At 39.1% G+C, this 13487-nt stretch overlaps 1 protein-coding gene across 2 annotated transcripts in view; it reads left to right on the top strand.

Moving 5' to 3' along the window:
• The window catches only part of MALT1 (MALT1 paracaspase), a 57766-nt gene extending 46350 nt beyond the window's left edge, over positions 1–11416 (top strand). For both annotated transcript variants that reach the window (XM_081801116.1, XM_081801115.1), the window contains 7 exons: positions 10–187; positions 972–1046; positions 1392–1519; positions 3639–3788; positions 6541–6698; positions 7784–7909; positions 8973–11416. In XM_081801116.1, the coding sequence (XP_081657242.1) occupies positions 10–187; positions 972–1046; positions 1392–1519; positions 3639–3788; positions 6541–6698; positions 7784–7909; positions 8973–9413 (1256 nt within the window). In that variant the 3' untranslated portion in view covers positions 9414–11416. The remainder of the gene's footprint in view (positions 1–9; positions 188–971; positions 1047–1391; positions 1520–3638; positions 3789–6540; positions 6699–7783; positions 7910–8972) is intronic.
• The last annotated feature ends 2071 nt before the right edge of the window (positions 11417–13487 follow it).

Raw genomic sequence — 13487 nt, 5'->3', positions numbered from 1 at the left:
CCTTTCCAGGATTATTATATTATGCAGGGCATGGTTATGAAAACTTTGGCAACAGCTTTATGGTCCCTGTTGATGCTCCAAATCCATATAGGTCTGAAAACTGTCTGTGTGTACAAAATATACTGAAATTGATGCAAGAAAAAGAAACTGGACTTAATGTGTTCTTGTTGGACATGTGTAGGAAAAGGTAAACTGCCTCATCTTTGTTAAACAAAGCTCATCGAAGTTAGGTAAATATCAGCCTTGACAGTGAAATCTAAGGCAAACCTAGGAATGCTAAGAAGCACTTAAGCTTGTGAGTTTGTAATTGTGAGATTGAAGCTGACCAAGAAGGAAACTAGAAGGAAATAGGTTTTCTCTATATGTAGTTAATTACGTTAACCTTTTTCCTATTTGTTATAGAACAAAAGTGAGGAACTGAAGGGTATGGGTATTTATTCATACTCCAGAAGGTTCAACTCTTCAGAATGCCTGTAGATGTCTCTAGTCATCACTGCAGTTATTTCTCCAGAAATTGACAGAAACAGCACGCATAGAGGTGGGGCTTCTGTCAGTCCTGGTCTCGCAGATACAGAAAGTGTAGCCAGACCAGGTGTTTGAAGCTGTTTGTCACTGGGTTGCTGAGAAACAGAACCATTGATTATTCCTCTCAGAAATACAGTTTTGTGCTTGCTCAGCATTTACCGATCAGAAACCAGTGCTAGAGTTCAGATGTAACTCCAGTTTTAAAGCTAACCAGAGAAAAGATGATGTGACTGTCTGCTGTCTCAACAGCAGAGGAGCCCTAGATTGTTTGGGGTAAATATGTACCTGATTTGATAAAGGAATTTTGAATCTAGAATCTTAAATTATATCTAATAGAATAGTGTTATCAGATTTCACCTCTTCATTATTACTTATGCTCTCTTTAAAATGCTGTTGAACTTTTTTCACATTTGTGTCTGCCCTTCTCCCTCCTCCCTTTTAAACAGAAATGACTATGATGACACCATCCCAATCTTGGACGCGCTAAAAGTCACCGCCAATATTGTGTTTGGATACGCCACGTAAGCAGGTTTTACATTCCTGTTCGAGAACCTTCATTTTTCGATGACTTCTTTTTGATTATAGATTAGAAGCCTAGATATATCCATAGAAATGTAGGCATAAATTTTCATCCTTGATACTCTTGAAAGGATAAATGAGTTAAATAATTGCCTTTAGCTCCTCACGTCTCGGCATCTTCTTTTTACTAAGCCCCAGAGCATTTAGCTCCTGCTGAAAGGTCAGCTCTGTAATGAGGGTGTCACGCGAGAGGCAGAGAAGCAAATGAGGTTCATCAGTGTTTACGCAAGCCCCATGGGGCAAGTGTTTACTTTTTAAAAAATTTCTGTCTTTTTGCTGTGTTTAAGGTGTCAAGGAGCAGAAGCCTTTGAAATCCAGCATTCTGGGTTGGCAAATGGAATTTTCATGAAATTTTTAAAAGATAGATTATTAGAAGACAAGAAAATTACTGTGTTACTGGATGAAGTTGCAGAAGGTAAAATAAAAAAGAGAAAGCTACTCAGGGTTCCCTGGTAATTATTTTATTCCTACTGTTATTGTGCAGGTTTGGAGTTAGTATGTATTTTGATAAAACAGTTTTTTCTAGAACGTTCAGCTCTCCTGCTTCATTCCTTCCTCCTTGTCTTCCCGGTGACTGAGCTTTGCGCTGTCTGTACAGCATGACTCGAGCTGCAAGGCTGGTCCCGGGCATGGCTGAAATCAGAAAGTTTCATCCTCAGAGCTCTGTGCGTCATCTCTACCTCGGGCCTGGTGCGGCCCTGTCAGCTTGTTTGCAGAAAACCTTGTCCAGAGAGCAGCCTCTCCCAGGATCAGACAGATCCAACTTTGCAGAAATTTTGAGATTCGGGTGGAAAAGGCTGGGTTCATTTTTTTCTTGATGGACTTAATGGTTTTTAAATTCCGCTTTCAGGACATGACCCTAGAGGGCTAACATCATGTCTTCCATTTCCTTCTGTTCCCTTTCCTTCTCGGGATAATGTTATGCTCCTGTCAGGTGCCAAACAAGTATATATCCTATTATCCCGGTAGACTGCCAGGTATTTTTTGAAATGCCATTTTAAAAGCCATGCCAAAAGGCAATCCTTTTGCAAACCAGCCCATGAGAAATGGAGTTTCATGGGTGTTCCAAAGATGGCAGGTGGAGTATAAGGTATGTGAGTGTTTCACTAAGAGCTGTGAGTCACTTTGTGTAGATCTTTTAGCTGGATCACCTGACTTAACCACTTTCCCATTTAACATAGCCAGCCAGAGCTTTGACCTCCTCCCGCCATCCTGCTTCAACCGGAAAAGTTCTGCTTTTATCTGGTTTTTATATTTGGCTTCTATTTAAGAATCTTAGATTTACTTCTTTTTTTTCCAGATAAGTAACTACATACCAAAGACCAGATATTGTTACTTTATAACTTTATTTATTAATAATTAATAATATATACAGAAGTAAGAGAAACTGTAATTTGTTCATATTAAAGAATATGATATATATGGCTTTGTAAATTTAAATTGACATTTATCAATAGTCACAAGTCTTTGCCTAAAACATGTTGAATGAAAACACATTACAGAGCATGCATGAAGCATAACATTTTTGTTACGTTCAAAACCTAAAACATTAGGGGCGCCTGGGTGGCTCAGTCAGTTAAGCGTCTGCCTTCAGCTCAGGTCATGATTCCAGGATCCTGCGATCAAACCCCGCATTAGGCTCCCTGCTCGGCGGGGAGCCTGCTTCTCCCTCTCCTCCCCAGCCCATGCTCTCTATCGCTATATCTGTCTCTCTCTTAAATAAATAAATAAAATCTTTAAAAAAAAAAAAAAAAAACTAAAACATTAGCATAAACTACTTGCCAGTGCCTGTGCCTGAGTGAAAATTAAAATATGCATGAGAATATATATACTACATTGGATAGTGGTTATTTTGAGTCGGGGGAGAGGAGTGGTGGTGCTTTAGCCATATCAGTGGTTATAACACATTATTTCCTTTCTTAAAAATATCTGAGGTAAAGATGGCATGATATCTTACCTTTTTCATAGATAAGTAGTCATTTGTTTACTAGATACATGTATTTCTCAACAGAGTATAGACATAAAATTATCATGGCTACCCTTTCAGTAAAGAAATATACTTCCAGGGGCACCTGGGGTGGCTCAGTTGGTTAAGCGCCTTTGGCTCAGGTCATGATCTCAGGGTCCTGGGATCGAGCCCCATGTCGGGCTTCCTGCTTCTCTCTCTCTCCCTTCCCCCCCCCATTTGTTCTCTCTCTCTCTCTCTCTCTCTCTCAAATGAAAATCTTAAAAAAAAAAAAAAGTATACTTTCAGTTCTTCGTGAATTTTAAGGCTTAGAATATTAGGGATATGATAATAGAATTATGGAAGATAAAAGCTAAAAGGGGGGTCTTTAGAAGTGGCCTGGCCCAGTATTTTTCTCTGTTTGTTCATTACTTTGAACCTTGCCTGGCACATAATAGGTGTTCAGTAAAATAGTTGTTGAATGAGTGAGTGATACTGAGAACATAACTGGATTTGCAGGAGAGTTCTTGACCTAGGTATTTAAAACATGAAAAGATTGTGGTCTTAATACTTATATCTTATCTTTTAGATATGGGTAAATGTCACCTTACCAAAGGCAAACAGGCTCTAGAGATTCGGAGTAGCTTGTCTGAAAAGAGAGCACTTACTGACCCAATTCAGGGAACAGCGTATTCTGCGGAGTCTCTGGTACGGAATCTGCAGTGGGCCAAAGCACATGGTATGGTGAAGCCTGGTTCTTAAGAGGTTTTTCTATAACATGCTCTATTAAATCATGAAGGAGGTTTTTTTCCTCCTGGATAAATAGTTTTCCTCTCAATTTTGTAGTGAAAACATTTTAGCCTGGTGGGCAAACCCAAAACTAAACAACTTATCTAATATACAGTCCCTTAGATTTTATTATATTGTGAGCTGTTGGAAGTATGCTATTTGAAAAATCAGACAGGCCTGGGTTCTCATCCTGTCTCTACCACTTGATAAACATGTTATATATAAATGGGGATAAGAAATAATACTTGGGAGGGTTGTTGGTATTGAATGCTATCACACATGTAAAGGGACAAGCATGCTGGTCAGTAAATACTATCTGCTCATCAGTATTACTGAGTATTCTCTCTTTTCAACTCTTGAATAAGTGAGTCGGTGAGCAAGAAAAGAGAAGGTGAGGTGGAAATCATATCTATAACTTAATTACCTTTGGTAATTCTATGTGATTTAGTGAAAAGGTAAATTTAAATTATTGACTGAAATGAAGATTTTGGATTTTCTCTGAGTCCCAAATATCTGTATGGTGAATCCCTTATTGTAGATAATTGAAAATTGTATTTGGTGAACTTCTATATATCTTTCTTTTCATAATAGTCTGTTCTCTAAGATATATTTTTGGTTAGATATGTTAAAGCACATTAAAATATAAAATGCCATAAATATATTGTCTTGGCTTTCCAGATAATTGGATAAGTAATTGAAATTGATTCTTTTCCTTTAAAAAACCTCTAAACAACAACAGTAACAAAATCATGGTGGTAAAGATCAATAGTAAAACACCTTTTATGAAATGAAACTGAGGGAGCGTCTCTTTACTTGGTGGATGAGATGCTGCCCAATTCATGAATTGCCTAATAAAGGCAATTAGATCTTCAAATTAAAAAAAAAAGAAACTTTAGACGTGGGCTGGTCCAGTATTTTTCAGTTTGCTCATTACTTTGAACCATGCCTGGCACATAGTAGGTGTTCAGTAAAATTGTTGTTGAGTGAGTGAGTGAATGAGTGATACTCAGAACATAACCGCATTTGCAGGAGAGTTCGTGGCCTAAATATTTAAAACATAATGAAAAGATTGTGGTCTTAAAATAATACTTATTTCTTATCTTTTAGATATGGGTAAATGTCATCTTACCAAAGGCAAACAGGCTCTAGAGATGTGGAGTAGTTTGTCTGGAAAGAGAGCACTTTTTTTTGTAACAGATTTGGCATTTTTTATGTTAAAGAGCTCATGCAAAATGGTAAAAGGAAAAACATTAAGACTCCCTCAGTTAGGGGTGCCTGGGTGGCTCAGATGGCTAAGCGTCTGCCTTCGGCTCAGGTCATGATCCCAGGGTCCTGGGATCGAGTCCCACATCGGGCTCCTTGCGCAGTGGGAAGCCTGCTTCTCCCTCTCCCACTCCCCCGCTTGTGTTCCTTCTCTCACTGTCTCTCTCTGTCAAATAAAATCTTAAAAAAAAAAAAAAAACTGCCTCAGTTAATCATCAAAGGATGCAAATTCAGCCTACACAATTGAGAATATATTAATAATTAAGAAATAAATATAGAAAATGGTAAGCTTAAGTAGTAATTAGAGAAAATAAAATTATGATAGTGTAGTTTTTCCTTTTTAATCCCATCAACTAGGTAAACACTTTGAAAGTTAATATTACTTCATTTTGGAAATGTTATGGTGAAATCTATTTATATTCTGTATAAATGGAGAACGTCACATGTGTGAGGAACCATCGAGCAACTATATCTAATAATGTTTAAGCATTAAGTACATATGTATAAGAAACACTGACTATGATAGAAAAATAATAAAACCCAGAAATATTATAGATATTCAAGAGTAGTGGAATTGTTCAGAGTAACAAATATTTAGTGACACTATGCTTTATTAAAAACTATTTTCATGGGCGCCTGGGTGGCTCAGTTGGTTAAGCGACTGCCTTCGGCTCAGGTCATGATCCTGGAGTCCTGGGATCGAGTCCCGCGTTGGGCTCCCTGCTCGGCGGGGAGCCTGCTTCTCCCTCTGACCCTCCCCCCTCTCATGTGCTCTCTGTCTCTCTCATTCTCTCTGTCTCAAATAAATAAATAAAATCTTTAAAAAAAAAAAAACTATTTTCATGAAGATTGAGGCAACGGTGAAAATTTACCTACAATTGTATGGATACTTTTGATTACCACTGTAAAAATTACATATGCAGAGGGACGAGAACTGGAAGGAAATAGTAAATGAAAGATTTTTATTTGCTTGACCAGCAGAATGTGGGGCTTTTTCTCTTTCTTTAAGTGCATGCATGTGTGTTTGTGTGTCTTTGAACAATGTGTTAGTTATAGAACATTTTTTTTTAATTTTTTTTTTTAAGATTATATTTATTCATTTGAGACACAGAGATACAGAGAGAGAGAGAGAGAAAGCATGAGCAGGGAGAGAGGCAGAGGGAGAGGGAGAAGCAGGCTCCCCGCTGAGCCAGGAGCCCGATGCGGGGCTCGATGCGGGGCTCGATCCCAGGACCCTGGGATCATGACCTGAGCCGAAGGCAGACGCTTAACCATCTGAGCCACCCGGGAGCCCCAGTTATAGAACATTTTTAAGCGAAAGCAAAAGCTCTCACTGTTATTTTGCCCCATAAAGAAAAATTGTCCGTTGCTTAACAGAAAACTTACCAAAGCGCTCCTCAAGGGATTATTTGTAAGTTGTTCTTTTTGCTCTTTTTCAGAACTCCCAGAAAGTATGTGTCTTAAATTTCAGTGCGGTGTTCAGATTCAGCTCGGGTTTGCCGCCGAGTTCTCCAATGTCATGATCATCTACACAAGCATAGTCCACAAGCCACCCGACGTACTGATGTGCGATGCGTATGTCACCGATTTTCCTCTTGTAAGAGCCCCCTTTCTTCTTTGATCCAGAATAGCACAGTGTAGCCTCACTTACTAAAGACTAAACATTTGGAAACTTAAAGTTGATGGTGAATGTAACGGAAACATGAATACCTATATATTCCATTTATATAAATATTTATTTGTATTTTAGTAACAATGGTGAAAATATTTAAAAACTAATCCCTAAAATACCTTAAATTTATCAAATTTAGGAATGTCTAAAGTTCACCCAGGAAAGAAGCCTTTAATTTCCTTTACCCTAAGTAGGGTATCAAATATGAAGAAGTAACATGGTAGTATATTGGAAGCATAGAAATTTAGTTCTGTTTTTCCGTAAATTAAGATATGATATTTATTTCATGTTGGCCTAAAGAAGCCAATAAATATACCCCTCTTTCCTACATGAGTGTAGTAAATTGAGAAGTAAGCAAGAAGCAAGACAAATCCAGAACATCACCTTTGCTACTGATAAAGACTTCATGGAGGACACTGCTTAGTGTGAGAGCAAATGGTCCAGCACTGAACCCCAGAATTAGACAGGTCTGTCTACCAGCCGTAACAGCGCTGGACTCAGATGGGCCTCCTGGGCATTGGGCAGGGCAGAGCCTGAGGCCTTCTCTCAGACGTTCCAGAACAGATCTCCCGCTCTTACCCAGGGGTTGGCTCTTAAGGAAAAGGGAAGGACTGCTTGTACATGTCCATTTATTCTTTTTAAATATATGAATCATATAAATCCGCCCGCACCTTCCCAAAAGTGATGAGTGAGCAGGGTGAGAATCCAGGAGTCACAGTCTAACGGGGCTGGAACTTAAAAGGAAGCTTGAGAGGATTAAGAAGTGTTTGTAGGGATAGTTTGAAAGTAACTGTCCTTGCAGAGCTAACTTTTTAAGTGTATCTGTGCAGAATTTGGAATTCCTGTTACACTCTAAAATGTTGTTTTTATTATTTCTTTAGTCCTCTCTATGGGCTTACCTATTCAGGCCAAAATTCATAAGAGGACAATACCTGTTAAGATATTTTACTGTCATAGACAATGTTGTGACTTTAATTGATTTCATTAATAACATCCACTGATTTTCACAGGACTTAGATATTGATCCAAAAGATGCAAATAAAGGGACGCCTGAAGAAACTGGCAGCTATTTAGTATCTAAGGATCTTCCCAAGCATTGCCTCTACACTAGGCTCAGTTCGCTGCAAAAATTAAAGGTTAATACTTTTCCTGTTTATTAACTACTGACTTTATGAAAGTGAAAATTCATTTTGGCATGTGACAGTTGTATTAGTTTATAGATGAACTGCTTCACTGGGTATTAAATTGAAGTAGAGATAAGTGATACACAGTGAGTCTTATCAGTGACCCTTGTCATATTCTCTTCTGTCCCTGGTAATGGCCTGAGGATTTTTGTGTGAGAGTACATGTGATTACTCTCCATATTGTTGAAAAGTTAGAAATAAAGAGCATAGTCTGCTTTTATTTTTTATTTTTATTTTTTTTTTAAGATTTTATTTATTTGACAGAGAGAGACACAGTGAGAGAGGGAACACAAGCAGGGAGAGTGGGAGCGGGAGAAGCAGGCTTCCCCTCGAGGAGGGAGCCTGACGCGGGGCTCGATCCCAGGACCCTGGGATCATGACCTGAGCCGAAGGCAGACGCGTAACGACTGAGCCACCTAGGCGCCTGCATAGTCTGCTTTTAAATACCTTTGCATCTCCAAATAATCATCTCCTAGTTAAGGAACAAAAGACAGACTATTGTCACCCTGTTTATAGCTAATCTTACCTACAGTCTCCTTTGTCTTTGAAATAACCTTATGATCTGATTCAGTTATACTTCTCCACCTAGGACTGTGGATTATTATTTCATGTTTTTTAAAACAGCTAAACTTTTGGCCTAGGTGTAAAGCCAGGTTTCTTCATTAAAGGATCATTTTCCATCTCCACTAGTAGGGAAGGGTAATTTTCCCAAACCCCACTACTTGGAAGATGCCTTTAAACTGTTCATCCGGAATACAGTACAAGATCTCTGTGATTCTGGCTTCTGTCAGTAGCAAGAACTTTAAGTACTGGATGAGGGAAAGGGAAGGTGATTATAGCTGGCCTTTCTTCGTGTGGGGAAGGTGCAAACGAGCCTTGAGGATTTGGAACCTGGGAAAGGGGAGTGAGAGTGTGTGTTGTTGTTGTGTGATCACGTGTGTATTTGTATTTGTCAGTATTACTCTAAGATTGATATGCTTTCACGGTTGATAAAAATAATTCTTTTCCTTTTCAGGAACATCTGATCTTCACAGTCTGCCTGTCCTATCAGTACTCAGGATTGGAAGATACCGTAGAGGAGAAGCAGGAGGTGAATGTTGGGAAACCCCTCATTGCCAAACTGGACATTCACCGAGGTTTGGGCAGGAAGACTTGCTTCCAAACTTGTATTATGTGTAATGGCCCTTACCAGAGCTCGGCATCCACCTCCGCGGGAGCCGGCCATTACCACTCGACTCAAGACTCATTCCACGGTGTTTACCATTCGCACCTTGGTAACTCCAGTAACGTCTTGCCCTCAGATAGCTGTCACTGCAGCCGGATGGCAGATGGATTCATTTCAAGTCACCACACCCACCATTATCCATGCCAGTTTGGTAGGAGCAACGTGCCGGTGGAGACAACTGATGACATGCCATTCAGTCTCTCTGAGGGGCTCCGGATTTCTGAAAAGTGACCTCCTTGTTTTTGGAAGTTATCGTAATTACTAGAAGCCTCGTATGCAACAGCAGTGACATGCTTTTTATGAAAAAGCAAATACGTATTTGTACAGAGAGAGGATTAGTCATGCTATTTCCTGGCAAACCCAGGACTTTGAGGTGTTGGAATTATATTACCCACGGACTTCCTCTTTGTTCTCTTCTAAGAGTTGGTGAATTGGTTGACTTATTCTGTAAGAATGAAGGATGGGTGGGTATATGTTTATGTGTTTATAGCAAAAATATTTTCATTTTGAGCACTCTGAAGTAAGTACAATGGGAATGGCATTGTAGAGTAAGTCATTGTATTTTTAGGATCAGGAAAAAAAACCTCGGTGATCATCAGGCTTAACCTAGTTTCATCAGTGGGAGAAACAGATTGAGGCATCTTGTTTACGTTAGAGCTGGCCCCAGAACTGAGACCTCCAGATTTCTGTTCCAGTGTTTATTCCACTACACACTGCCTTCCCGACAGGTTCTGAGATAGGTATTATGTTTGTAGATAAATTTAAAGATAATATATGAATATGCATGTCTGTATATAATCTAGAAATGTACAAACTTTAATTTGTGATTATAGGACTTTACTGCAAGTGTTAGTTAAGATGTTTGTATATAAATCTTACGTAGAACAGGCTGAAGTTTCTTGTTCCTAAGGCCATGAAAGCACATGGAGAGGTGATGAAATATTTGTCTCTGTTAGCGCAAGACAGCAAGATAATTCTCCTACTGGATAATCTTGGCAGCTGCTTATTGAATCTTAAAAACACTGGATATGTCTTCCTTGATAACATTTTCTTAATGAATTTTACTGGCCTTAAAAGAGAATCTTACCACCTTTTGTCCTACCTAAAGCAAGTTAAGGCAACTGCCAATAACAAAAATATTGAATTAGTAATTTTAGAACATTCCACAAAGGAAATAACCAGGCCCGGATGGCTTCACTGCTCTATTCTACCAAACATTTAAAGAATTAGCACCAGTCCTTTGCAAACTCTCCTCAAAAATGGAAGGAGAGAGAACACTTCCCAGCTCATTTTATGAAGCCAGTATTACCCTGATGCAAAACCAGGTGAAGACATCACAAGAAAACCAAAGATCAATATCTGTTACGTGAAGGGACTCAAAAGTCGTCAACAAAATACTAGCAAACTGAGTCTAGCAACATATGAAAAGGATTATACACCACGGCCAAGTAAGATTTGTCCCAGGAATGCAAGGGTTGTTTAACATCCAAAAATCCATGTCCTATGCAAACGATTCTCGTTATTCACAGTGGTTACAGTCTAGGAAGTCGCTGTGAATACCGAACTAGTGAATGCAGAGCCATTGCTCCTAGGGGAAATGTGTGTGTATTCATATCTCAAGTAGATTATAATCTTAAATCCTGAAAACAATTTATCCTGGTATACTGTTTCATTTTACAAAAGAGAAAATGAGGTTCAGAAACATTAAGTGACCTTCCTGAGGTCACGCCACCCCACTAATAACTGCCAGAGTTGGGATTCATACCCGTCCAACTGGCCCCAGAGCCAAAGCTTTCACAGCCCTGCCTCCGCCCCCTCATCTTCTGGTCATGTCTGGGGGTGGGGGCTGAAACAGGAAGGCAAAAGCATTGTCTTGTTCGCCCCCGCTGGGAAGATGCATATGGAGAAACTCAAAATTTTCATGGGTCTGCACATACCTATGAATGATCATAAAAGTGGTGACAGTTTGGTTTTTTTTTTAAGATTTTATTTATTTATTTGACAGACACAGCGAGAGAGGGAACACAAGCAAGGGGAGTGGGAGAGGGAGAAGCAGGCTTCCCGCGGAGCAGGGAGCCCGATGTAGGGCTCGATCCCAGGGCCCTGGGATCATGACCTGAGCCGCAGGCAGGCACTTAACGACTGACCCACCCAGGCACCCCCGTGTTGACAGTTTTGATTTGGGGATTACAAACAAATTTTACAAATAAGTTGGTAAATTCACAAATACAGACGCATAAATAATGAGAATCAACTGTCCCATGTTCATAAAGGACAAAATTACTACATTGACTTAATTGTCTTAACAGTTGCAGAAAGAACATTTGATAAAAGTCAGTACCCTTTCATGATAAAAATACTTAACAAACTAGGAATAAAATGGAAATTCCTCAGTATGATAAAGAGCATCTATAAAAAGTCCACACCTAACATCATTATTGGCAACAGACTGAATGCTGAATGTCCTTGTCCCCAAAATCAGGAACAAGACAAGGATGTTCACTCTCACCCCTTTTATTCAACATTGTACTTGAGGTTCTAGCCAGGGCAATTAGGCAAGGAAAAGAAATAAAAGTCAACCATACTGGAAAAGAAGTAAAACTATGTATTCACAGATGGCATAATCTTAGTAGATAGAAAATTCTAAGAAATTCATTTAAAAACTACTAAATGAGTTCACCAGGCTGCAGGATAGATACAAGATCAATATACAAAGATCAGTTTTATTTCTATGTCAGCAGTGAATGTTCTGAAATTGAGATTTTTAGAAATTCTATTTACAGTAGCATCAAGATGAATAAAAACTATGCAACATTGTTGAAAGAAATTAAGACCTAAATAAATAAATTTTTGTTCATGGATTGGAAGACTTTACATTGTTAAAATGAAAATGCTCCCCAGATTGCTCCACAGGGTTACTGCAGTTCCTGTCAAAATCCCAGCTGGCTTGTTTGCAAAAATTGACCAACTGATAAAATTCACATGGAAAATACAAAAACCAAAATAAACTTGAACCAAGTTGGAAGACTCACACTTAAGCAATTTCAACACTTAACTACAAATCTACAGTAACCCAGCGTGATATGGCACAAAGAAACATGGATTAAGGGAATATAAACTATAACTGAGAATCCAGAAATAAGCCTATAATGTCTATGATCGATTGATATTTGACAAGAGTGCCAAAGCATTCAATAAGAGTAATCTTTTCAACAAACAGTCCTAGGACAACTATAGCCGCATGCTAAAGGATTCCCCTCCTCACGGATTTCAGCCCCAGATGGATCATCTACCTAAATGTAAGAGCTACAACTGTAAAACTGACAAGAAAACATAGAAGCAAATCTTTGTGACCTTGGACTAAGCAATGGTTTCTTATATACAACACCAAATGCACAAGCAACAAAGAAGATAAAATTGGACTTGCTCAAAATGAACTTTTATGTTTTAAAGAACACCATCAAGAAAGTGAAAAGACACCCCACAGAATGGGAGAGTTTCTTGAAAATTATGTCTGATAAGGTACGTGTATCCAGAACTTTTATAATAATAAGCCATTTATATACTAGTGCTTAGTGGCGGTTACCGGAGAGCAGTAACCAGTGAACTGTCCGACGGGCCTTCTGTGAGGATGGAGAAGTGCCGTGTGTGCCCGCCCCCGGCCCCATGTTGGTACCGGAGCAGTGGACGCAGAGCTAGTGGCTTCCATATTCAACTGTGCGTCTGCTCATTCTGTATATTTGAATTTTTTAAACATGTATTTATAATTTTAAAACATTTTTTAAAATAACAATTGTGTAAAAAAATTTTTTGAATAACAGTTGTGCATTTTTTTGTGTCTCTTCTATCAGCCATGCTTTTATTTTAGTTGACTTCTTATACCAGTTGCTTTATAACATTAGCAGAGGATTTTATTTTTTAAAGTTTTTTTATTTATTTACTTGACAGAGAGAGACACAGCGAGAGAGGGAACACAAGCAGGGGGAGTGGGAGAGGGAGAAGCAGGCTTCCCGCCAAGCAGGGAGCCCGATGCGGGGCTCGATCCCAGGAGCCTGGGACCATGACCTGAGCCGAAGGCAGACGCTTACCCGACTGCGCCACCCAGGCGCCCCAGCAGAGGATTTTCTACATCAGTACAATTTAGGAAGGGTAATCCATTGATAACAATTACAATGGGAGGAAGAGATGAGGATAGTAAAGTCTCACCTAAATCCAAAGCTAGTATTTGATTCTGGGGAAGGAGATATTTTCTGGAAAGTAACAAAAAATTCTAAAGTTAACAATTTATAAATTACATGTTTTCTG

The sequence above is a fragment of the Leptonychotes weddellii genome, chromosome 13 (genome assembly GCF_054177405.1).
Source record: "Leptonychotes weddellii isolate Sample4059 chromosome 13, ASM5417740v2, whole genome shotgun sequence".
NCBI lineage: Eukaryota > Metazoa > Chordata > Mammalia > Carnivora > Phocidae > Leptonychotes > Leptonychotes weddellii.
This window is presented reverse-complemented; position numbering and strand designations above follow the sequence as displayed.